General features: G+C 33.3%; 4 protein-coding genes across 5 annotated transcripts; 2 read left to right on the top strand and 2 right to left on the bottom strand.

The window, feature by feature from the left end:
* The first annotated feature begins 2,632 nt into the window (after positions 1-2,632).
* Positions 2,633-5,122, top strand: LOC106756731 (L-type lectin-domain containing receptor kinase S.4). The gene has a single exon (XM_014639280.2). The coding sequence runs from the start codon at positions 2,887-2,889 to the stop codon at positions 4,936-4,938; it is 2,052 nt and encodes a 683-aa protein (XP_014494766.1). The 5' UTR covers positions 2,633-2,886; the 3' UTR covers positions 4,939-5,122.
* Positions 5,123-5,909: 787 nt separating this feature from the next.
* Positions 5,910-9,822, bottom strand: LOC106756843. 2 transcript variants are annotated; one of them, XM_022779400.1, is made up of 5 exons: positions 9,446-9,513; positions 7,541-9,341; positions 6,951-7,152; positions 6,662-6,855; positions 5,910-6,444 (listed from the first exon to the last, which is right to left on the bottom strand). In XM_022779400.1, exons 2-5 carry the CDS (start codon positions 9,333-9,335, stop codon positions 6,365-6,367), a joined length of 2,271 nt encoding a protein of 756 aa, XP_022635121.1. In that variant the 5' UTR covers positions 9,336-9,341; positions 9,446-9,513; the 3' UTR covers positions 5,910-6,364. The 2 variants fall into 2 exon arrangements, with proteins under 2 accessions (XP_022635121.1, XP_014494933.1); XM_014639447.2 differs by lacking the exon at positions 9,446-9,513 and adding an exon at positions 9,583-9,822 and having other exon boundaries at positions 5,911-6,444.
* Positions 9,823-11,066: 1,244 nt separating this feature from the next.
* On the top strand, positions 11,067-11,981 carry LOC106757009 (thaumatin-like protein). Its single transcript, XM_014639595.2, has 2 exons — positions 11,067-11,127; positions 11,282-11,981. The coding sequence occupies exons 1-2, from the start codon at positions 11,067-11,069 to the stop codon at positions 11,950-11,952; spliced, it is 732 nt and encodes a 243-aa protein (XP_014495081.1). The 3' UTR covers positions 11,953-11,981.
* A 2,722-nt stretch (positions 11,982-14,703) lies between these two features.
* On the bottom strand, positions 14,704-22,214 carry LOC106756719 (anaphase-promoting complex subunit 2). The gene is made up of 17 exons (XM_014639263.2): positions 21,931-22,214; positions 21,770-21,862; positions 21,443-21,674; positions 20,625-20,917; positions 20,400-20,471; positions 19,477-19,721; positions 18,645-19,061; positions 18,348-18,549; positions 18,095-18,209; positions 17,903-17,985; positions 16,918-17,037; positions 16,707-16,795; positions 16,552-16,633; positions 16,035-16,223; positions 15,592-15,660; positions 15,315-15,484; positions 14,704-15,158 (listed from the first exon to the last, which is right to left on the bottom strand). The coding sequence occupies exons 1-16, from the start codon at positions 22,159-22,161 to the stop codon at positions 15,362-15,364; spliced, it is 2,655 nt and encodes an 884-aa protein (XP_014494749.1). The 5' UTR covers positions 22,162-22,214; the 3' UTR covers positions 14,704-15,158; positions 15,315-15,361.
* Positions 22,215-23,277: the final 1,063 nt, after the last annotated feature.

Below are 23,277 nucleotides of genomic sequence, written 5' to 3'. Positions count from 1 at the left end.
TTACGAGAATGAGAGAAAAATGTAAGTACAAAAGTGGGGTATAGTAGGTATGAAAAAAAGAACAGAAGAAAAATAATGTGTTAGCTATACTTGTAAAAGGAAGAGATGTCTTAATATCATTCCTCTAAAAGAGGATAGGAGGAGATAGTCATGAATAGGAACAAGACTTTGTTGTTTGAGAAACCTATATAATGATGGTTTTATAATGTTTTTCATATAAAATTAATTGATAATTCTGTTATAATATAATCAAACTCTAATGTTTTTCTCTTCTACAAATGGTGAGGAAATATCTAAAAAGGTATAAATTCTAAGTTGCCACAAAGCAACAAGAAATTTCATGCATAAATGAGTAGGGTGGAGGCTAGGCTATATAGATTATGTGCATGTAAATCTTGGCTAGATGAGACAGCTTTTCCAAGAGCCAGAGAATAGTAAAGAGCACTAGTGATGTGTGACTTTCTCATTATCTGTGTCTATGCAATTAGAGGAAAAAGAAATGGAAAGGTAGACAAATTTTATTGAAGTATTCACTTTTTGTTTGGGATGAGAAATGTAAAACAAAACGGTATTTTCGGGATTCATAAAAATCTCTCCTTCCTTTCAATTGCCATGTAACAAGGAGGGGTGATTGGTATATTTTTTTCTTCATATTTTGTTTAAAAGGTTTAATCACATTATACATTATAAATTGAAAATTAATATATATTTTAATGATAAGAGAAAATAATAAAATAAATATTTGGGTTTAAACTAATTTTTAATTAATGTACGAATATTTTGATACATAAGTGAGAGACAATTTATTTTCTTTTTTCTTTTTTCTCTCCATTTAAACAATTTTTACAAATTTTATTTTTATTCTCCATTTTTAAGTTTTACTCTTTTTCTCTATTTCACTTATGACGTGAAGGAGCATTAGAGCAAGCACTAAAGTTTGGGTGGAGGTAGTCAAATTTGCCACGAATAGACAAGACGTGCAATTTGACACAATTATATCTGGGTAGGAATTTGGATTGGTACAGTACACATTAAAAGATGCTTTTCATAATTACATGCAACTGTAATTTTACCAACACACATCTTTATAAAAACAAGTAATATGAGTTTACTCTTTTAAGTTAATTCATGAAAAAAAAATGTGCATATTGGTATGACTATTAGAACTAAATTTGATTGATTTGAATTAAATCAACTTAAAAAAACCCAGAAATTAGTTTTTTTATACAGCTTCGACTTTTAGTTCATTTTGTGTTATATATCTTTTCTGTATCAGATAAATTCAAAACATCTGGCTTTTTAAAGTGAAAAGTATACCTTAAAAGATAAAATATGATTTATAATATCACTAAGCTTATAAACTAATTAATATGAAAAATGCATAAACTATCTTGTCCAGAATTGTTCAAATCTTTTGGATATACAATTGTACTAAATACTCCAAAAAATTAATAATTGAAATATTAAGGGTTAAATATGTTTTTAGTCCCTATACTTTGAGGCGATTTTGGTTTTAGTCCATTTTCAAATTATGGTACAATTTAGTCCTTCAACTTTAGAAAATTCTGGTTTTAGTCCTTTTTATCAAATTTTTTTAACTTTATTTGTTGTTTCAAACACGTTTTATTATAGCATTTGGATTGTTTACACTGTTTGACACATTTTTGCTTCAATGTTAAGTGAGAAACGTGCTTGGAACAACAAATAAAGTTAAAAAATTTGGTAAAAAAAATTAAAACCAGAGTTTTCTAAAGTTGAAGGACTAAATTGTACCATACTTTGAAAATGGACTAAAACTAAAATCGCCTCAAAGTATAGAGATTAAAAACATATTTAACCCAAATCTTAAATCAGAACACAACTTCACCCTCATAAATGAGTAATTCCATTTAAATTTGATAATCTCAAACCTTTTGAAAGAACATGTAATTACCATATCAATGTTGACCTGTTTGTACTTCAACTCCAACCCACAGATATATCACCTATAAGTCGGTTTCCCAATTTGGCAAGCAAGTAAAATTGGTGTAAAGCCAAACCTAAGTACACCACTCTATTATTTTGTTGGGTAATGATACATAGACAACATTTTTTGACAACATTTGAACATCAATCATACATGTCATTGTGTGATTGGTCCAAATGACACAATGACACTATCATGAACCAATCACACAATGACACGTATGATGATGTTCAAATGTTGTCAAAAAATGTTGCCTAAGTATCTTTATCCTATTTTGTTATGTTACCTGCATGTTCTGACTTTCATGGTGTCGCTTACACCAGAAGACAAGCCCCCGAAAATGACAGCTTTCTTTGCTGAGTTGGAGATGCTCCATGTTTAATTATATCTAATATTCTGAAACATATATAATCCAGAATCAAACTCCTGCATATCAAATTATAAATCATGATAAGCTAACCAACTTTCTTTTATATTATTCAATATCACTATAATTTAAAATTAAGGAAACCAAGAGATAAAGTTCTGATCAACGGAAGTTGTAAAGAAAAACAATTGACATCAAATATTCACATGCTATACACGTTCAGCTAGACTACTTAAAAAGAAATTCATGGTGGATAACACATTTTATGAGAAAGGGACCATAAGAGGAGATACCAACACATAAAATAAATTGTATAAAGCTGATACAGAAAAAAAAAGGAAGTGGAAGTGGGCGATGATGATATTCAAAATGGTAAAGCTGTGTTAAGTCACAATCTGTGGTAAACACCAAACATGTGAGAGAAATCAATCAAACAAGTAATAACCACGTTTCAGTTTACAATCCACACACTCTTGAATAGTACATCACAGCAGAACGCACTATTAATTTGAGTTTACATAATGATTTATACAAAGAATATGAAATATGTAACATGTGTGTACAGTTTTTTTGGTTGCTCTGCCTCGTGATGGCCAAAACCAGAACATTTCTGCTTGTGCTTCCTCTCTGTGTTTTGACCCTTCTTCTGGTCACAAACACTGCAAAGTGTCAAGAGTTTCTCTTCAACGGATTTGATGGTGCTTCTGCCACCAACATCGCCTTAAACGGAGGAGCAGTGATTGAGCACAAGGGCTTGCTTCGTTTAACAAACAACACTCAGAGAGTAATTGGGCACGCGTTTTATCCAACCCCAATTCAGTTCAAGCACAACAACAAAAGCTCTTCCACCGACCCAAAACTGCTGTCCTTTTCCACTGCTTTTGCGTTTGCAATCATCCCTCAGTACCCAAAACTCGGTGGGCACGGTTTTGCCTTCACCATTTCGCGCTCCAGGTCGCTGTCGGCCGCATACCCGAGTCAGTATTTGGGCCTCCTCAACCCAAAAGAATTGGGGAATTTCTCAAACCACCTTTTCGCAGTGGAGTTCGATACCGTCCAAGACTTCGAGTTCGAGGACATCAATGACAACCATGTTGGTGTCAACCTCAACAACATGGTATCCAACAAATCTGTTGAAGCTGCGTTTTTCCCTGAGGATTCAACCAATAAGCAAAACCTGAGTTTGAAGAGTGGTAAAGTGACACAAGCATGGGTTGATTATGATTCATCAACGAACCAATTGGAGGTTAGACTCTCCCCAACTTCCTCCAAACCCACTTCCCCAATTTTAAAATATAAAGTAGATCTGTCACCAATTCTCCAAGATTCCATGTACGTGGGGTTCTCTTCTTCGACAGGGTTACTCGCAAGCACACACTATATTTTGGGTTGGAGCTTCAAAATAAACGGAGAGGCCAAAACCCTTTCACTGCACAAGCTCCCATCTCTCTCTGCCTCCAACAAAACTCAAAAGCGCTTAAAATTAGGACTCTCCCTTTTATTGATTCTAACACTCGCCACAATTTCTCTGGCGTGTTACATATTCAGATGTATGAAGAACGCCGAAGTAATCGAAGCTTGGGAGAGGGACGTTGTTGGGCCACACAGATTCCCATACAAAGAGCTACACAAAGCCACGAAGGGTTTCAAAGACAAGAACCTCCTCGGGTTCGGAGGGTCCGGTCGCGTCTACAAAGGGGTTCTCCCGAAGTCCCAGATGGAAATCGCCGTGAAGCGAATCTCGCACGAATCGAAACAACGTATGCAGGAATTTGTGTCAGAAGTATCAACCATAGGAAGACTCCGACACAGAAATCTGGTACAGCTACTGGGTTGGTGTCGGAAACAAAACGACCTTTTACTTGTGTACGATTTCATGAGAAATGGAAGCTTGGACAGATACTTGTTCGATCAAGCGAGGAAAATACTAACGTGGGAGGAAAGGTTTAAGATAATAAAGGGAGTGGGTTTGGGGTTGGTGTATTTGCATGAGGAGTGGGAACAAACAGTGATTCACAGAGACGTCAAAGCGGGGAACGTTTTGTTGGATAGTGACATGAATGGGAGGTTGGGGGATTTTGGGTTGGCCAAGCTTTACGAGCATGGTGCCAACCCTAGCACCACACGTGTGGTCGGAACGATGGGGTACCTTGCACCTGAACTCACACGAACGGGGAAACCCACCACCAGTTCTGATGTTTACGCTTTCGGAGCGTTGTTGTTGGAGGTGGTGTGCGGGAGGAGGCCCATTGAGGTGAAGGCATTGCCGGAGGAGCTGGTGCTGGTGGACTGGGTCTGGGAGCGGTGGCGCATGGGGGCGCCGCTGGCGGTGGTGGACCCCAGGTTGGGTGGCGCGTTTGATGAGGTGGAAGTTTTGATGGTGATTAAAGTGGGGTTGTTGTGTTCCGCGGAGGCACCAGAGAAGAGGCCCAGCATGAGGCAGGTGGTGAGGTATTTGGAGAGGGAGGTGGCGCCGCCTCCGCCGGTGGTTTACGGGAAAAAAGATGGTGGTGGTGGCTACTACGAGGAGTTACATTCGTATTCGCCGTGGTCGTCGGTGGGTGATGACGTGGCGTCGTCTCTTTCACTTTCCGGTGGCCGGTAAAGGACAAAAGAAACCATATAATGACCAACTTGCAATAGTTGGAATTAAAGGGTCAAAAGGGTCAAAAGATTCTCTTCTCTGACTATTGACTAGAATAATTGTCTTTTTATTTTTCCTCTAAATTAACGTGAGATTTTTAATTTAAATTTCTGTATTGAATGAAATTTGTTTGTTTATTTGTTAAGACTAAACTTCCAACACTTCTTAGAAAAATAATTTGGAAGAAATATTAAATAAGTATAATAATAAATTAAAATAATTTATTTATCAATAAAAATTGCTTTTTCTATTACAGCGATAATTTTAAATTTTTTAACAAATTATTATTTTCAATGTATTCTCGTATTAATTACTCTTCTTCTTTTTATAGAAATAATTTGTTTATTAAAACATACTTCTTAACCATACTAACGTTTACAAAAATCATTTTTAATTCGGGTATAACTTAATTATTTTTTATAAAAAATAATTTTTAAAAATATTTATGAAAAAAATTATCCGAACTTTAAAAAGACAAGTTTTATTAAGTACTTATGATCCGGAAGCGAACTTAATTTTTATTTTATTTATATATGAAATTTAAATTATTTATTATTTGACAATTTATCAGAATAAATAATAAATGCTTTATTCTCAAAGTAAGAAAATAAAAATTACACATTATTATAATTGTATAATTTTCTTATTAAAGTATACATCACAGATAACTTAAAATGCATCGTTAACTTACTGATAAATAATCATCAAACTTATCCAAAATCAATTTTTGTAACATAACTTATTAAAATTATAGTATAAATTATATTAAATTATTTCATTTAATAAAGTATTTAAAAACAAGGGTAAAATAAAAAGTATTATTTTCACTTTTAAGATGATAATTTACTCAAAATAAATTAAAACATAAACCCAGTATGTGAGTAAGAAATTATTCAAGTGAAAATACTCACGAGCTTGTTTAATTGTGATAATGTATTACAGTAATTCATAAAAGGCATATCTTAGCCAAAAATGAAAATCGCAGATTCTATCGGTCGATTTCCTTTTCATTTACTTCAGTTTGCAATAGCTGTACACTCTAGAAGTGCAAAAAAAACAGCAAAACTATTCAATACAGGAGATGTAATGCAACTAACTACTGTACAAGAACATAGCAAATCATGCCAATTCATATATATATATATATATATATATATATATATATATGTATGTATGTATCTATATCTAACAATAAAATAGGATGCTGGATGCACTTCACTTGTTCACCGAGCACCTCCTCAATCTCCTTCCATCTTCTTCCAACAGTAATTTCCACAAACAAAAACTTGGAAACAATGGAAACACCTTTTCTGAATTAGGCAATAATGTGGGAAGCTATTAGCACTAATCAACAAACAAATCCATGGTTATTCTCTCTGATCATTTGCTATTGATTTACCAACTTTTCAACAGTGTTTTCATCCTCGCTATCTTTCCCACAACTGAAAATTTCATCATCATCAAACCCTACAATCAGTTGAAAACATGTTCGTTAATATAACTTTCTACAGCAAAATATTTTATAAATACTTTAGGAAATAAAAATAACAAAATGAAGTTAAATTCTTTATAAGCTACAAACAACTCACAGATATGTTGATTTAATTGTTTCTTCTTATTTTACTTTACTAGAAGTGTTTAATGAGAGACTTGTCCAAACAAATCCTAAGCACATGTAGTTTACCTTCACCCAATTCTTCAGCTTCATCATTTAAAGGCCTTAAAAGCATAGTGTTAACTGACGATGGATCCAGTGTCATCCAATCTGAGTTCCCATACTCGTCTGTGTATAAATCCCTTGGCCTAATCCACTCATCAACATAACTAATGCTGTCAAATGATAAAGGGTCACTAAAATCATGGTCTTTGCTCACAAACCTGAAAGAAAAGTTAAACAGAATAATAATTCTCTTCAATTGGCAACTGCATTAAAACAAACTATCAATATTCAATGTACAACAGTTTAAGCTCACATTTGTCTTAACCGTAAATTGCAGTGAACAAAGACAAGATCGGTAAGGTGTTGGCGCTCTATGTAATTCCTTGTGTTGACTATTTGTTCAAAAGGAATCTGGTTTCTCTTCCAGGACATCATACTGGATGTTTGGCTGAGAATACGAATTGCTAATCGTGATAAGTTTGGGCAGCCTCCTCCATATGTTGACCACCATTCAGCTAGAAAAATAGCATATCTAAGTCTTGTGTACAGAAAATTTAAATTATCAAGCATATAAGTCAAATAGAACCCAACAGTCAAATTCCAGATACATTTCATAGAGAAATATTTCAGAAGAACTACGCTGGCAGTGTTTCTTAAACTATAAGTAGTTTGTGGAGAACTTTCAGACAAACTTCAACTTCTACAGGATTGGTCATCATGCCAAAGCATAAAGCCTTGACACAAATTTAAATTTTGTTATCCTCCATCTTATCAGTTTTGACATCAGCATTCTTGTACTACTACTGCTTTCAACTTGAATAGATTCTAATTCATTTTTCAATTAAGTTACTTAAACTTAGGAAAGTTGAATCATAATATAACATATGTGTATACTACTCTTACAAGGAAGCAGATTATCTCTTGCTCTAACTGCCATCTTTCTCCCAAAGTCGCCCGCAGCAGACTTGTACAAATTTATCTCTTTGATAATTTTATCTTGGATTCTTGTATCAGGTACCAATCTCTCTATGCAGTCAAACATTCCTGAGACAATCTGACTGTGTATATCTCCTTGAATACTATAAAAGAACTTTGGATTAAGGTAGAATCCAGCAGAATGAAGAGGATGATGCCACAGCCTTTCCCATCTATGATGTATAATATTCCAGTACACCATATACTCCTCCCTCTTACCAAGTGCCTTTTTAATTGCTTCTTTTGCCCGGTACATTCCAGCATAAATGTATCCCATTGCAGGTCTCATCTCACTACTAGCTATTCTCAGAACTTTTAAGAGAGGGGTTGTTAGACGAACAATCATGTCACACGAGGACCAAAATGTTTGACTGCTTAGACAATCTAACATTTCAAGCCCTGCTGATTTCTTCGAATATGGGCAGTCTGCCCACTCCTGAGAAGTCACCAAGGCCTGTAAATTGTGTTTAAGATCAACCATCCGTTTCAATGTGGAAAAGTTCGTAGCAAATTGTGAAAAAGATGGATCCACAATATCATTCCCTAAGGTATACCTTTTAACCATAACTAAAATTGCACTGTAATTGTACACAAATCTTGTTACAGATTTAGCTTGTTCAATGACTGCACTAATCCACTCAAGATTTCCAAAATCTTCAAGAATGAAATCAATGCAACGAGCAGCAGAAGGGCTCCAATAAAGGGTGGGAAAAGTGTCTGTCAGCCGTCTACCAGCAATAGCATATTGTTCTTCACCAGACGTAATCACTTGCAGCACTTGCCCGACTCCAACTTCATCTACCACTTGTTTTATCATGTCATACAGAAAATCTGCAGAAGTTGAAATCTCAGTTGCATCCAAAGATTTCAAAAAGACAATGCCTTCAGGACAATAAGCCAAAAAGCTCGTCAGTACTCTCCCAGATTCTGTTGTCCATTGATCAACCAAAATGGAACAGCCAGTCCTCCCCCAAGTCATCTTGCATCTATCTATATCATTCTTCACTTCCTCCACAGAGTTCTTCAGGATCCAACCCCGAAGTTCATGATGCGAGGGCCGTTCGAAACCCGCACCCCTTGAAGCAATTGCATCAACCATTTCATGAAAATAGACTGAGTTCACCGCATCAAAAGGTGCACCAATGTCATACAAAAACCTACCAATCGCCATATGAATGTGATTGTCCCCTCTTTTGGGAAACAGTCCGTTCTTCTCCACAGCAACAACACCCTCCGAGTTTGCATAAATTGCTGCAGGATTCTTACTAGCTCTCATCTTCTTCCTCCTTTCCATATTCTTACTCATTCCTTCTCCAGGATTCACTACAAAACTTGAATTGTGGTCCACTCCAATGGCAAGCACCCCCTGATTGACATCAACCTGGTTATTATTGGGAAGCGAGTTCACAACAGTGGACAAAGGATTAACATTCATAATCTCCTCCTCGATCTTCTGCTTCCTCCTCTTCTTCACCACAACCCCATCCAAACTCTGCTGCATGTGAAGCCTGACATCATGGGGGACACGGCTGCAAGTGGATGCATTCCCTTTCTGGCAAGCAAGGTGTTCCTTAATCCTATGAATCCCACCACCCTTGAACATCTTCAGACAATATATGCACTTCAGTTGCACCTTGTCCCCATTCTTAAACATCTGAACATGTTTCCATGCCGGGTCATGTTTCTGGGATGTAATTGGCACCGGTTCCAGATTCGAACCCATTTTTCCCTATAATCACAGCCACCATTTCAGAGATTAATAATAACATAACAGCCATATTAGTGTGATGCAACAAAAACAACCACTTTCTCATGACCCAAATCGGTGTTTACTTTCCACAGAGCCAAATTGTTACAAAGATGCAATCCATTTCAAAATCAATTCCTTAACGCTTCCGGGTCTGGTTTAGATGGAAAAAAAAAAAACGGAAATTGAAGAACCAAATAGAGAGTGGGAAAAAAATGCATACCCGGTTTGATGAATCGCTTTTTTTTTAATTATTGGAGGAGAAGAGGGGAATAGGAAGAGAGAATGAACCGACCCCAAGAGTGAGAAGAGAAAAGAACCGTGGAAATGTGACCGGACAGACCGGTTAGGGCATAGAGAGAGGGATCCGGTTGAGTTGGCTTCGCTTGAAATAGATCCGGTTTCGGCGGTAAAAGGTACCTACCCGGACCGGTTTGTTTTGCCACAGAATGAGAAAACCGATATTCGTGCCGATCCGCTCCTCCGGAATCTTGTCTCCTGTTTTTATATTATTTTAGAGTTTAAATTTTAAGTATCATTTTTGGAAAAGCAATTACTCTTACATTAAGTACAAATCAATATATTTTTTTAAGATAGATAACATAAAAACTGCACAATTTACCATGCAGATGTCCATAAACTAATCCAATTCAAGAAAAACGTTTAAATCAATAATAAAATAACCAAAAGTAAAGTCTACGATCATTTTAGTTGTTGGTTTAAAAAAAAAAGTTAAATCAAAGTTTAGTTTCAAGATAAATTAGTGAAAAAAAATCTCTATCATATATGTATATTCACATAATATATGTATATTTATATAATGTAGCATTATTAAACATTGCGATTACATTAATAATGGAACATATATAATAGTAATGATAATCAGAATAAACATTAAAAAACTTACAATGTTAATAATATTTGTGATGATGATAATTAAATGTGTATATATATGTATACACACTAAAGTATGTGTGTTTATTTTTTATAATAAAATCATTATTACTATAAAAATAAATTTAATAATTTTATTATATATGGTTTACATTTATGTTAAAGGTGATATTTTATTATACGTAGTTATTTTAAAAGTTGTAAGTTAAGAAAAAATACAAATTAAAAGAAACGGTTAAATTTAAAACTATTTAAAGAATAAAATTTGTAATATAATTATTTCAATTTAAAAAATATATTTAAAAGTTAAAATTGAAAAAAACATGTATAAAAAAAGAGTTATTTTTATGTAATTGTAAATATAATAGTAAAATATCATAAAAGTTTGTATTTTTTTAAAAAAGAAAAAATAAAAAGTAGAAAGGAATAGTATAAAAAAATGTAAAAGATTTATATGTGTGAAATAATATATTTCATTATTTTTAGTATGAGAAAGAATAGAAATATATCCAATTAATTGTAGTGGTTGATTAACCTATATTTAAAAAAAAAAAAAGATTTTAGTTATCTTCATGGTTTTCTGGAAATAAACTACTAACATAATTTTCTTTTTCACATCTAATTAAAAATCTATTAATTCTCAAGAGAGAATAAGAGGTGAAAGTGGTGGGAAACAGTTTTGAAACATGATTAGAAAATGGCTAAAAACAAGGAACCTCCACATAGCTTTTTCCTTCTCAGCAGCACCATGAAATGAAACACAACACAGTTGAACAAGGAAGGAGCAGAAACGGTTCCACTTTCCTAAACTCAATGCCTTCTTCCTCACATTACTTCCTTTTCTTCTGCATTCTAGTCTTCATCTCCGACACCGGTTCTGATTTTCTTCCCTTTCACAATCCATTTAATATCATTTTTGTTTTCATGATTAGCTATTCCCTTGAATGTTAATGTTTGTACTCTTCATTTGTGGTATTAACGTTTATAATAGTTTTACTCTGAATAATTTCTGGTGTCATGTGAAACAGATGGAACAGAACTCATAGTGGCGAACAACTGCAAAGAAAGTGTATGGCCCGCAATTCTCGGCAATGGAGGACACCCTTCACCAAAACATGGCGGGTTTTATCTTGGAAGCGGCGAAGAGGTTGTTGTGCATGTCCCTGAGGGTTGGTCAGGGAGAATCTGGGGCAGACAAGGGTGTTACTTGGACCAAGAAACAGGCAAAGGTTATTGCCAAACAGGAGATTGTGGAGGGCTATTGCAATGCAATGGTATCGGTGGAGTCCCTCCTGCAACCCTAGTAGAAATGACCCTTGGAACCTCAAAATCAGCTTTGCATTTCTATGATGTTAGTTTGGTTGATGGGTTTAACCTTCCTGTGTCAATGAAGCCAGTGAGTGGTAGTGGTGCAGGTTGTGGTGTTGCTGGCTGTGAAGCTAACTTGAACGTTTATTGCCCTTCAGCTTTGGTTGTGGAGAGGAATGGGAAGGTTGTGGGATGCAAGAGTGCTTGTTTGGCAGCAAAGTCAGATAGGTATTGCTGCACTGGTGAGTTTGCTGGAAGATGCAAGCCAACTGTGTTTGCTCGTCTCTTCAAGACCGTTTGCCCTAATGCTTATAGCTATGCTTTTGATGATTCAGTCCTCAAGACTTGTGTCGCACCTCGCTATGTCATTACATTTTGCCCTCCACATTGATCATTTCTCTGTGCTGTTTTTCACTCTTTTCTTGTTCTTCATTCAGTCTAAACTTGTGTTTCTCTTAATTAGTTTTGCAATTTTCAAGTTTCATTTATATCTATCAGATTATTAATCTGTTATATATATTATATCATATATAAAGTCATGAATATATAACTTATGTTATAGCTCATCTCCTTTGTTATCAAAATCACATATATATATTTTCTAATTAATGTTTACTTAGAAACAATATTCATCCACGTATGGATTATATCATACTTAAAAATAGAACTGATGTAAATTAAATAAAATTAATAACAGTGAGATTCATTGGGTGTCATTCAGATAAGGATATTAACAGAATTGATATCTGTCAGTGGTTCAATCTATTTATATTTGTTTCTTCAAGGTTATCCACGACTGACCCTATACTCAAGCCACAACTTACGTAAATGTTGACTCCCCTCCATAAAAGATAAGTGCAACAACAATCGTAGCATACATATACTTTAATATTTCTTTATTGTGTACTCTTTCAAATGGAATGAAATCACACGTTGAAGCTCCCTAATTAATGGCTGCAAATTCCTTGAACATGAACAACAAAGAACAACGTTATCCCTCTTGGACAAGACTGCAGAACAAACAATTTGAGAAGGCATTGGTCTTGTATGGTGAAGAGAGACCAGATCGGTGGCATAATATAGCGAAAGAAGTCGGTGATAAATCAGTGGAGGAAGTGAAGAGACACTACGCAATTCTTTTAGAAGATGTAAGTAGAATAGAGTCTGGGCATGTTCCAATTCCAGAATACAAGTTCTCTGAAAACATGCATGGATGATTCATGCAGAGAGGTATGCTTAATTAAGATATATATATATTTTATCCTTATGATTCCAAACTTTTCTTTTGCCTTTTGCATTCATTACTTTTATACATATTAAGTGGGTGGAAAAGAGATTTCATTCTTCATCTCAGAATGTCAAGTTTAATAACATGGAATGTAAGTTTATTTAAGAAGAAACGATAAGATAACATACTTTTTAATTCATTTGATATAAAGTGTAAGATAAAATAGTTATAAAAATATAATTTTTTATATTTTTTTTAAGAAGAAAAGTAAAAAAATAAAAAAGATAATATCAAATAAATTTAAATTGTTTTTAGGTGTTTAAACAATCATCTTATTTTAGTCCTATTGTATAATACATGCTAACTTTTACGAGATTTTTCTTTTTCTTTTTACGTATTTTATACTTATGGAAATGTTTTTCTAATAACGAAAACAAGTGCATCATGTGTATTTACCTTTTCATTATGGCAAAAACTTATTAAATTATAAAAATAAATAATTTGCATGATTTGTTATTGTTAAATAGTTTTTTATTGCAAATAATTTTTTACATCTAAGAAAGTAATTATTAAAAGAATAAAATAATAAAATAATTATTTTAATTTATAATATAATCAAATTTAGATTAAAAATATAAATATAATTATTTTAGTTAAAAATAATTGTTATTTAAAAGATAAAATTGAGAGAGAGAAAAATGAATCCTCTTATATATAGTACAAATAATGTGTACACGACAAAATAAAGTGTTTATATATATGTAGATATAAATTATATTTTAAATAAATTAAAATGATACAGAGTCTCTACGTTTTCGATTAAATATCAATAGTATTATTTCTCTTCTCTTTTGTAATTTATCGAAATTAATTATAATGCAGTTCACCATGTAATAATTTTGTTTTCCTTTAAATTATGTAGGCATCCATCCCAAGTATCTTATTTTCTGTGAGTTCAGCTGCAATAAAACCAGCTTGGAACCTTGGTAAAAAAAACATTTCAAAAAATAAGAATGTTTTATTCGTGGTTTAAATATAACAGACTGAAACGGTTTACCCTTTGTAATCGACATCAATATTCAATAAATATGTTACTGATGCTATCATTGTAAAGATATCCGGAAACAATCTATTCTATCACCCCTTCCTTTTCTGGATTATGTTTTTCCGAAGCATACTACCAAACAAGGATAAGAATGGAATTAAAATAAAGGATGGGGTGGAAGATAAAAATGATGAGATGCAGAAAGCAATAACCTCAAAATTATTGTCAGCACCATCCATTTTTGTAAAGAATCGCTCTTCTAGTCTGTTTTGCTTTATTGGCTTGTCTTTAGGAATTTAAATCCGGAAACCGTGGTTTCAAGAATTAAACCAAGTCTATTCGACACTTAAAAAAAAGTTGCTATCTATAACTATGTACAAAAAAATTACACTTTTTTTTTCAAATTTTACCTTTTTAATTTTTAATTATTATTTTTTAAATTTAAATAATTATTCTTAATAAAAATAAAAATAAACTTTTTTTCAGTTTTATGTTTTTGATAACTACTTTTTTAATTTAAATAATTACTTATTATAAAAGAATTATTTACTTTTTTATCACTTTAGTAAAAAAATTCAAATTTAAATAATTACTCATAATATTATCTACACAATATTACTTGTAATATTTTTTATTTCAATGAGTAAAATTTATTTTATCTATAACTATATTCCTAACAGATAACTTTGATCCCAACTACAATTTTTTTCTATTCAAAAGATTTTAATTAATAATTTGGGGGTATCAGACATACACTTACTAAGCTAGGTGGTTATGGTAATGATCTACTTGATTTAATGTGATTTTTCGTTAAGTATCTTACAATTTTGCTCAGGTTTACTCTACTATCTAATGAGTTATGAAAAAAGTACCAAACGAATTAACTTACATTTGATGTAAACACTATAAAATATTGTTTCCTATTCGATTCATAATATCATCTAAACTTAAATTAGCAGTAAAAAGTACAAATTTACATACCGGAAGGTGACTCGTTCAGAATAGATGATAATCGCAAAGGTGGAAGCCTTTGGAAAAAGGTTTGCAAACCAAGGAGTAGCATATGTTGAAAGCTAATAACGTCTTCAAATCCACATCTCCTGGGGCAAAGATGATATTGGTGTACTTGAATTTGCATTATTTAGCATATCTTGGATAGTGTTTTCCCAACAACTTGATGAATGCTTCAGATTGGTACTGCCACCATTGCATAACCAAAATAAAACTGACACATATGACTAGCTAAGTCTGCAAACAAAGTCTTGCCAAAAGGATGCAGTTTCCTCAGGACAACACAAAGATGCCACCAAGAATGGAGCTCAAGCTGTCGGTTCAGTAAATTCCAAATATAAAGTTATTCATGAACATTATGTATGGTAATGAACATATAAGTAAAAACACGGATGGTTAGGAGTCAGTTAATAAAATATACACTAATTACATGAAATTCAGGTTCTGGAAACACATGCAGAAATTTTACCCTTTTGCTCGTGACCAAAGGCATTTCATTTCAACTCTTTAATCAAACTACTTCTTTAGAAAGTACATTCCATCCCGAAGTTCTAACTTCTCCTCAGAGACCAGACCAGATAAAAAGCTTTGTAGTTGCTGGAGTGATTTGTCATATGGGGGATCAGCAATGCAAAACATCTGCAATACAATCATGTAATTAAATCTATCTGATCACAGATGCAAATACTTATATAGGCGTAAAACTGTTCTTTTTATCAGGAGTTATAAGTTAAAACCATTATTACCTTGAGAGTATTGTGAATTCGATCTAATGCCATGCTACCAAAGTTTGTGAGCATCCCCATGATAAATTTCTGCAAAGAAGCTTCATCAGTTAAATATATCTTAATCTATGCATTGCACATCCTTTGTGTTTAAATGCCTCGAGATGAATAAATGAAAATGTATGTGCACTCCAGAAGCCGTCTTTGGCCAAAAAGTATTTTTTTTCATAGTGGCAAAACTAGGAATAACAAGCTGATGATGAAGAAGAACTGTATTTATTTATTCAAGGAACATCCATTCTCTAGAGTGTTTCTTCATTAAATATTTTCCCTGCAAGATTAAAATTCAAACAGCATACATTGCAAAGATTCTCAAGTCTAGGCAGTCAATTTTCTAATTATTGGATAGTTAAAGTCAAGTGTAAGTCATAACTATCAAATGACCATCACTTTATCCCACTTACCTCATATACAGTCATTTCCTTAAGAAGTTGATTTTCTACAGAGGCCACAGATCTGTCCTCCTCCTCGTCACCTCCTAGAAGATCCTGGGTGCCAGCACTGGCTCCATTCTTACTTGTCTCAGCCATGTTTTCCACAATGGTGTATACATGGTCAGAGGAATCTTCCCCTTGCGACTCTGTAATGATCCCCTGGGTACAAAAAAGACAGCAAGAGTATTTAGTTTCAACTTCACTACTAAACTTCAGACTTCATGGTTTTAAAAGAGAAAATTCACAGCCGTTAAATTGTTCACATTTGAACAGCAAGTCATGTCATCGAAAAACTATAATCATCATAAGTAAATGAACTTCAGTGTTAAAGTAAAAAGTGTACTTTTTGTTAAGAAAAAACCATCGTAAGTTAGTTAACTCAAAAGAGATAATATTCATCCGCACAAACTAAATATAATCATGCTGCAAAGTAGTGATACCAAAAAGAAGAACAAGAAAATTTGCAGAAGTGGTCCATCAGACCCACCTTGCTTATCCAGAAATTTATTCTCCGATTTAAAGCATCTGCAGGTATCCCAATAGCAGCTGCAAGGTTTTTAGCAGTCCAACTGAAAAAAGAAATACAATATAATATTACTAGTACACAACAGACTAAAGGTATGCAAAGATTGCTAAGGATACCTTGGTTGTTCTTGAAATTTCATAATGATAGATGCGTGAACAGGGGCTACTGTGAATTGCATTTCCCTATCTTGAAACTGCAACTCCAGCTGCACCATAGAAAATGGTAATATTTGGAGCAAATAGTAAAAGGTAAGAAAGGGGCATCATTATTCATCAAGTTCAAAAACTGTATTAACTATCCACAGACGGTAAATATAGAGCAACTAACCTTGATGGTGCCAAGACTTTTTTTCCACTGAAGCTTACGAGGAGTTTTTATTTCACTAAATCTCTTTGCATAATCAGATAGGAGGTTGTCAACAGGTTCAGGCAGGTTAAGTGGCTCATCCTGTAAATCTCTTCAAAGTTAAAATAGTACAGACGCAGTTTTAATGAAATCATTAAAAAAATCTAGATTGTCTTTTCTTTTAATGTTGAGGAAGGCTAGATTATGTTTTATTTATCAGCAGGTACATTATGTCATCATAGTGTGCTTGGTTTACGTTTCAAGCTTAACACAACTCAATAAAACAAAAAATGATAGGCAAAGTTACCTGAACTTTCTACACGAGAGAACTGAAACGTTATTTCACAAATTTGAAATTGTTAACTGATTGAAAATCAACACTATAAAACCTGATTTTATTTATGTGTCTTTATTTTCTGATTTACCATTTTAGAGAAAAATTCATATATTTGCTGCAAAAATTGTTACATACGTGAGTAGTACATTTTCGTTTGGAGAATATAAATTTGCCTCAGCATAATGATTTCAACAACGAAAAAGAGTGATAATAGCAGGAAGGTGGGGACAGAAAAAGGAATGTTTGATCATTTTTTATTTGCTTAAGATAAGATGAGGATAAACTATGTAAAAAACTGATTTGATTTACAAGTCAAGGCATCATGGAACAAAGGGACCAACATAATTCCTGCATCTCAAGCAGAAGTGATCCTTAAAATGAAATTAATTGAAAGAAGTAATGAATCGTACCCATAGAAAGTGAAGAGTACATATATAGTAAAAAAATAATAAAAATTGTATTGAACAATAAGTTTTGGCACTTTCTTCAGAGAAAAAGCCTTATTGCTGAGCCTAAAAATAATACAAAATCTTATTGAGGAATAGATGTCGTGTGATGACATAGATAAATCACTTATCTGCTCATTAACTAAAATTCAAAAGAATCAATAAAATAATTGTGAACACAAACCTGTATTGGAGGCCAGAAATTAGAAGATATGATAGTAGCAGAAATTACATCCATGGATATTGCACTGTCTCCCACTTCAACACCTGAGGGAGCATCGCCAATTTGTTTGTGAAAAGAAATTAAAGATAAATAATAGTTAAAATTGTTGCAGACAATAATCACAAACATGGGAAATATGAACTTGGAAATTACTTGTCTGAGGTAGCTGATTTATGGTAGCTTTAATGTTACTGTTGGTTCGCTTTGAGCCAATTAGATCATTGAGCATAATCTCACATTTCTGTAGGCTGCTCTCTCCAAAGTGTATCTGCAAAAACAAAAGGCATTAATAAATGTTTAGATAGCAATAGAAAACATGAATGAATATACACACGAAATAATATATAATATTAATTCCACACCTATCAATCAACCAGGTTTCATGAGTTTTTATTTGAATAAATACCTTCAGGAGTTCTAGAGTACGTATCTCAGAATCAATATCATAATCTGATTTATTTAGAAGTTTCTCAGCAAGCATAGTTCGATATTCATGAACTAATTGATCTTTTGAACCAATTATGCCAACAATCATCCCAAGTATGTCAACCTTCCTTTGGTTTCTGCTTCCCTTTAATGGATCTGCTTCCACAGGGTCAGGTTGCCATCTGCTTGGAAAAGGCAATTAAAAGAAAGGTCATTTTATAATATGGAAGGCATAAAATAATTAAATGCAACTGATCATCATCCAGAACACATATACCGCATGGCATTGATCCATGCTTGCCTATCATCACTGTTGAAATCATCATCAACACCAGCATTCTCTTGAATTTCTTCGTCTCTGTTCAACTCTTCAAGAAGGCTGTCTCCAGGATTCGCAGAGGAACTTGAATTTCCACCAGTTCCATCTGTCAGCATTGTTACTATGCACTTTATGGTATCCCTCCTTCCTCTTAAATAATCCCTTATGGGTTCACCAACTGCCTCAAGGAAAACACCTGCAGGATCTATTGTCCTAAGTGCTTTAATTGTTGAAACATATTGGTGTAATATATCATTGGTTGATGCCCCTGCGGTAAGCAAGCGATATCGCAGTGCTGAAATAAACGATTCCACCAGCTTTGAATGTTGTCCAGTGTATTCAAGACACAATTTTAAGTCTTCAATTGCAGGAGAGCTTCAAAAATTAGTAGAGAGAAAGAAAATAAATTATCAGAAGACATGACATGAACAAACAAGCCACGATCCAGCAAAGAACGAATTAGTTAAGACAAGCCAAATGGCACAAGTGCGAAATGTTGGAGCTTGAAAGTTATTCAAAACCAAGGCAAGCATGGAACTACAAGAAGAAAGAGTTGATAATCTAAATTCTAGATTCATTTCTGAAACAGAAACAACTTCATTTCTGAAAGAAAATGTTAAATCCTAGAACAATTGTCAATCTCTCTGCTATGACTCGAAGCTATAACCACAAATATGTTTTAGGCAACGGTGTTGAACTAGCCATTCAATTTGTTTAAGAAAAAAGAAATAGGACAATTAATTTTCTAATAGAAACCCAGAAGAAATAAAAAGAACTATAAATAAGGTACCTCTCAGGATAATCAACAATTATCTCAAATAATTTAGCTATTCTTAAATCTTGCAGTGTTTCATATGCAAAATATTCCAGCCGCAACTTCCATCTCACTAGCCCTTCAGAGGGAGTATTAATTCCAGGACAGCATGAAGATGGTTGTGGTGCCAAAGGTGATTTCAAACCTGATGATGTACTCTCATAACTAACTACATCACCAAGATAGACAAGAAGTGCGTGCAGAAATTGGAGAGGAACAGCCTGAATGATACCAATTATCAGCATACCAATTGTGAGTGTACATTTTTCCTAAATTGGCTACTATGGGTAGAAAGTATATTTTATATAAAGTACAGTGACAGTCAAACTTTAGGAAATATATAAATAGGGTCTCAAAATAAGTTATTTCATTAATGACTTTGGAACTCGTATGCACTATGCGGTTACTTTTTATCTACTAGACTTAAATACATATGAACATTGATATTTTAGTAAAGCGGGTAAATTAAGTTGTTGTGAAAACAAATGATTGGCCAAAGCAAAGCATCATAATAAAATCTTATTTGATTGAATCCGTATATATATGGTATATGTAACGAATTTAGTATATATCGTGTATGGTATATATGTAAAGAATTTAGTATATATCATGAGGAAAGAAATCATGGTTTTGTATGTGGCATAAAATTTTGACAAGACTGGATATTGGAAATTTTTTTGCTGGTTGGGCATCCTTTGACCAGTCTCTTTTATCAATTCGCACATCTAAAAATGAAAAATAGCTAAATGTTATCTGAATGGTGAAATATACAACAATATTAATTATTACTATCTGATGCAAAAATTCACATTTATAATGTAATTAGAGTCAAATTGATGTGTCAATGTAATTATAAAATATCAATTGAAAATTACAGCATAATTAGGATGAAGTTAAACCTGTATCCAGCTTTTAATAGATTGTAAAACAGAACTCCGATAATCATCACCAGCTACATCATTTACTTTTGCCTGCCATTCAGACAGGAGAAAGCCAAATGCCATCCAAAGGTTAGATTTACAAAGAGATACATAAGTGAAACAAAATGGTGAGAGCCAAATTGGTAAAATGAGATTCAAGAAAGCTGGAAAAGCCAGGACTTTGAATTTCAGAAACATCCTCACCTTCAGTAGTAAAAATATAGCAGAAGCATAAGCATCCTCCGCCATGGAAGTAAATCCAAGATTTCTAAGATCAAGAACAACCTTTCCAATGTTCTTCACCAGTCTGCTGTTTTCCGAGAACCTATGGTCGTTATAGCACTCATCAACATCCATTTCACCAACCTTGTTGCATATTTTTCCTTTTTCATCTAAATCCATGCCATCCTTATTTTGAGATGCATCATCACAAAACTCTTCATCCATGATCGTACTTAACTCCTCCAGTTTTCTTTTAAAATACCAATGCAGTATAACTAAAAGTTGCAAACAGGAAAAAAAACATACAAGGCAAGAAGGAAAGAAAGCAGTAAGCTCCTTGAAAAATATCAAATAGGAGAAAATGATACGAAGAGGAAACACAGTAACTGTATTTTTAATAAGCAGAGCTTTCAAGCAACTAAAACAAACGTCAAAAAAAGGACGTGGCTTCTCTAAAGTGAGTAACTCACTTTTACAAGGTAAAGTAACAAGTTTCAATCATGGATGTATTTGGAACATCGGCCATTATTTTTTTTATCAATGACAGGGATTACTTATTTACTCATACTCAGTTAATCACTTTAAAAGACCCAGACCACAGATCAAGAGCTCAAAATATTGCATTAGGAACTAACCTATGTAAATCAGTATATTAGGGCTAATCATATCAAACTTTGATGTAAAAGAATACATATGGTGAAAAACACGAAATTAGTGAAAAAGCTTTCATAACCAAAGCAATCAGATTATTTAAACAAACCCTCGTTAACCTATTAAAAAGTAACAAACTGCAAACAAACCAGGGAAATGCCGAGGAAGTGTGGCCATCAGAACAGAAGAGACAATCCATTGATACTTAGAAGTAAGGTAACTTCTTTCTCCTTCAAAATCATGTTTATCCTCTGACATCTGGTCTTGGTAAGATTGCAAACCATGCACCAACATCAAAAGACACTTCTCCTGATACTGTTTCTCCAAAGTAACCTCTTCCAAAGCATTATACAACACACTCTGAATTTCATCCTCGTCAATCTGTTTCAACGATTCATAAAGCAGAAGTAAACACCTACCACAACGAAAAAAGAAAAAGAAAGAAAGAAGTGAAGTAAGGATAAAAACACACTAACATCAAGATCATCATTCTTGTTCAAACCCGCAACATGAGAGTAGGGATCAAAATGGCGCCAAAATTTTGATGCCCCATTTCGTTCAAAAGTCTCCTGCAACCAAAATAGTCGATAAATATTCAAACTTTAGACCACTGTTGGTGAAATAAATTGTTGGGTACCTCGAGGACTCGAAGAAAGTGGTCTTGAACGAGGGAATGGAGACGGTGTTTGCAGAGGGCGTGAACGTGAGAAACGAAGTCGGGACCGACGGAGAGATCGCCGTTGCCGGTGAGAAGGGATTGCGTCGCGTCGCAGAAGCCATTGTAGCTGCGGATGATTTCGTGAAGAGAATCCTCGGATAGGGAATCCAAAATTGCAGGGTTGAAGAAACAAGAGTTTAGTTCCTCCATAGACTGAACAATTATGAGTCAGTGAACTAAACTAAAAAATGCTCACTGACGCAAATTTTTTAAATTGAGAACACAAAGAAGCAAAATTGAAAATGTTTTATACCATTTTTCGCTCTTTAAGTGGAATTATAATAAAAATGTAGTTGTTTTAACATACTTTACATATTCTAAATTTTTCGTCCTAATTCTTCTTATTCGAACATCTTAGGATTTTTTTATTTTTTTTTTAAGTAAATGTAGTCTTCCTTCTCGTAAATGTTAATGTTATGGGAAGATTAGTAACCAATAAGTTTTTTACATTCTAGGAATTTTAAATCGTAAAAATTGTGAATCTTAAAAATGAATAAGTTATACAGTTAATAAAATATCCTCAAAAATGTTTATATAGTTTTTTAAAATATGTATTACTTTTATAAATAATAGTTAGTTTATTGTCAATTTAAATTTTTTAATAATAAAATATCATGTTACTAAAGACTAAAGGTTATTAAGGGATTTTTAGTTCTTTTAATAATAATAACAAGTTTGTGATATTGTAAAATTTAAAGAATTGGTAAAAAAATTTAGAAATAAAAACGAAAATCTATAATTTTATAAAGAAGTTTTATATATATATATATATATATATATATATATATATATATATATATATATAATATATATATATATATGGGGTTTGCTAACTTGCGTACGCCTGTTTTTCAGTTGGTACATTTTAGCAATGTGTACCGGATTTCAGTAGACAAAAATACCCTTATATATCATGAATTAAGTTTTAAGGTTAAGGATATTTTAATAATTTTCATTTTCAAAATTAAAAAAATAAAAAAAGAAACCCTCCAAACCCTTGCCCACCTCTCTCATCTCTCACAACTCTTCCTCTTTCATCTCTTTCACTCCAACCTTTTCTCTGTCATCCACACTCTAGCTTCAATTGAAAAAAATCAAACACTTTCCTTATTTTAAAAATTTTCATTCTCAAAACTGAAAAAAGAAACCCCAAACCCTTACTCACCTCTTTCATTCCTCTCAACCCTTTCTCCTTCATCTCTCACACTCAAACATTTTCTCTGTCATCTCTGCACTAGCTCCAACTAAAAAAACACTCATTATTAA

This window comes from Vigna radiata, chromosome 3 (assembly GCF_000741045.1).
Source record: "Vigna radiata var. radiata cultivar VC1973A chromosome 3, Vradiata_ver6, whole genome shotgun sequence".
In the NCBI taxonomy this organism is placed as follows: domain Eukaryota; kingdom Viridiplantae; phylum Streptophyta; class Magnoliopsida; order Fabales; family Fabaceae; genus Vigna; species Vigna radiata.
This window is presented reverse-complemented; position numbering and strand designations above follow the sequence as displayed.

What these genes read in the sequence shown, in the direction of transcription:
- LOC106757009 (XM_014639595.2), top strand. Translation starts at nt 11,067, where the DNA reads ATGCCTTCTTCCTCACATTACTTCCTTTTCTTCTGCATTCTAGTCTTC. An exon ending in AGTCTTCATCTCCGACACCG is followed by an intron (nt 11,128 to 11,281) that starts GTTCTGATTTTC and finishes CATGTGAAACAG; the next exon opens with ATGGAACAGAACTCATAGTG.
- LOC106756719 (XM_014639263.2), bottom strand. Translation starts at nt 22,161, where the DNA reads ATGGAGGAACTAAACTCTTGTTTCTTCAACCCTGCAATTTTGGATTCC. An exon ending in ACTTTCTTCGAGTCCTCGAG is followed by an intron (nt 21,863 to 21,930) that starts GTACCCAACAAT and finishes TTTTGGTTGCAG; the next exon opens with GAGACTTTTGAACGAAATGG. An exon ending in ATTTCTGGCCTCCAATACAG is followed by an intron (nt 17,038 to 17,902) that starts GTTTGTGTTCAC and finishes AGAGATTTACAG; the next exon opens with GATGAGCCACTTAACCTGCC.
- LOC106756843 (XM_014639447.2), bottom strand. Translation starts at nt 9,335, where the DNA reads ATGGGTTCGAATCTGGAACCGGTGCCAATTACATCCCAGAAACATGAC. An exon ending in AAGAGATAATCTGCTTCCTT is followed by an intron (nt 7,153 to 7,540) that starts GTAAGAGTAGTA and finishes CTATTTTTCTAG; the next exon opens with CTGAATGGTGGTCAACATAT. An exon ending in AATTTACGGTTAAGACAAAT is followed by an intron (nt 6,856 to 6,950) that starts GTGAGCTTAAAC and finishes CTTTTCTTTCAG; the next exon opens with GTTTGTGAGCAAAGACCATG.
- LOC106756731 (XM_014639280.2), top strand. Translation starts at nt 2,887, where the DNA reads ATGTGTGTACAGTTTTTTTGGTTGCTCTGCCTCGTGATGGCCAAAACC.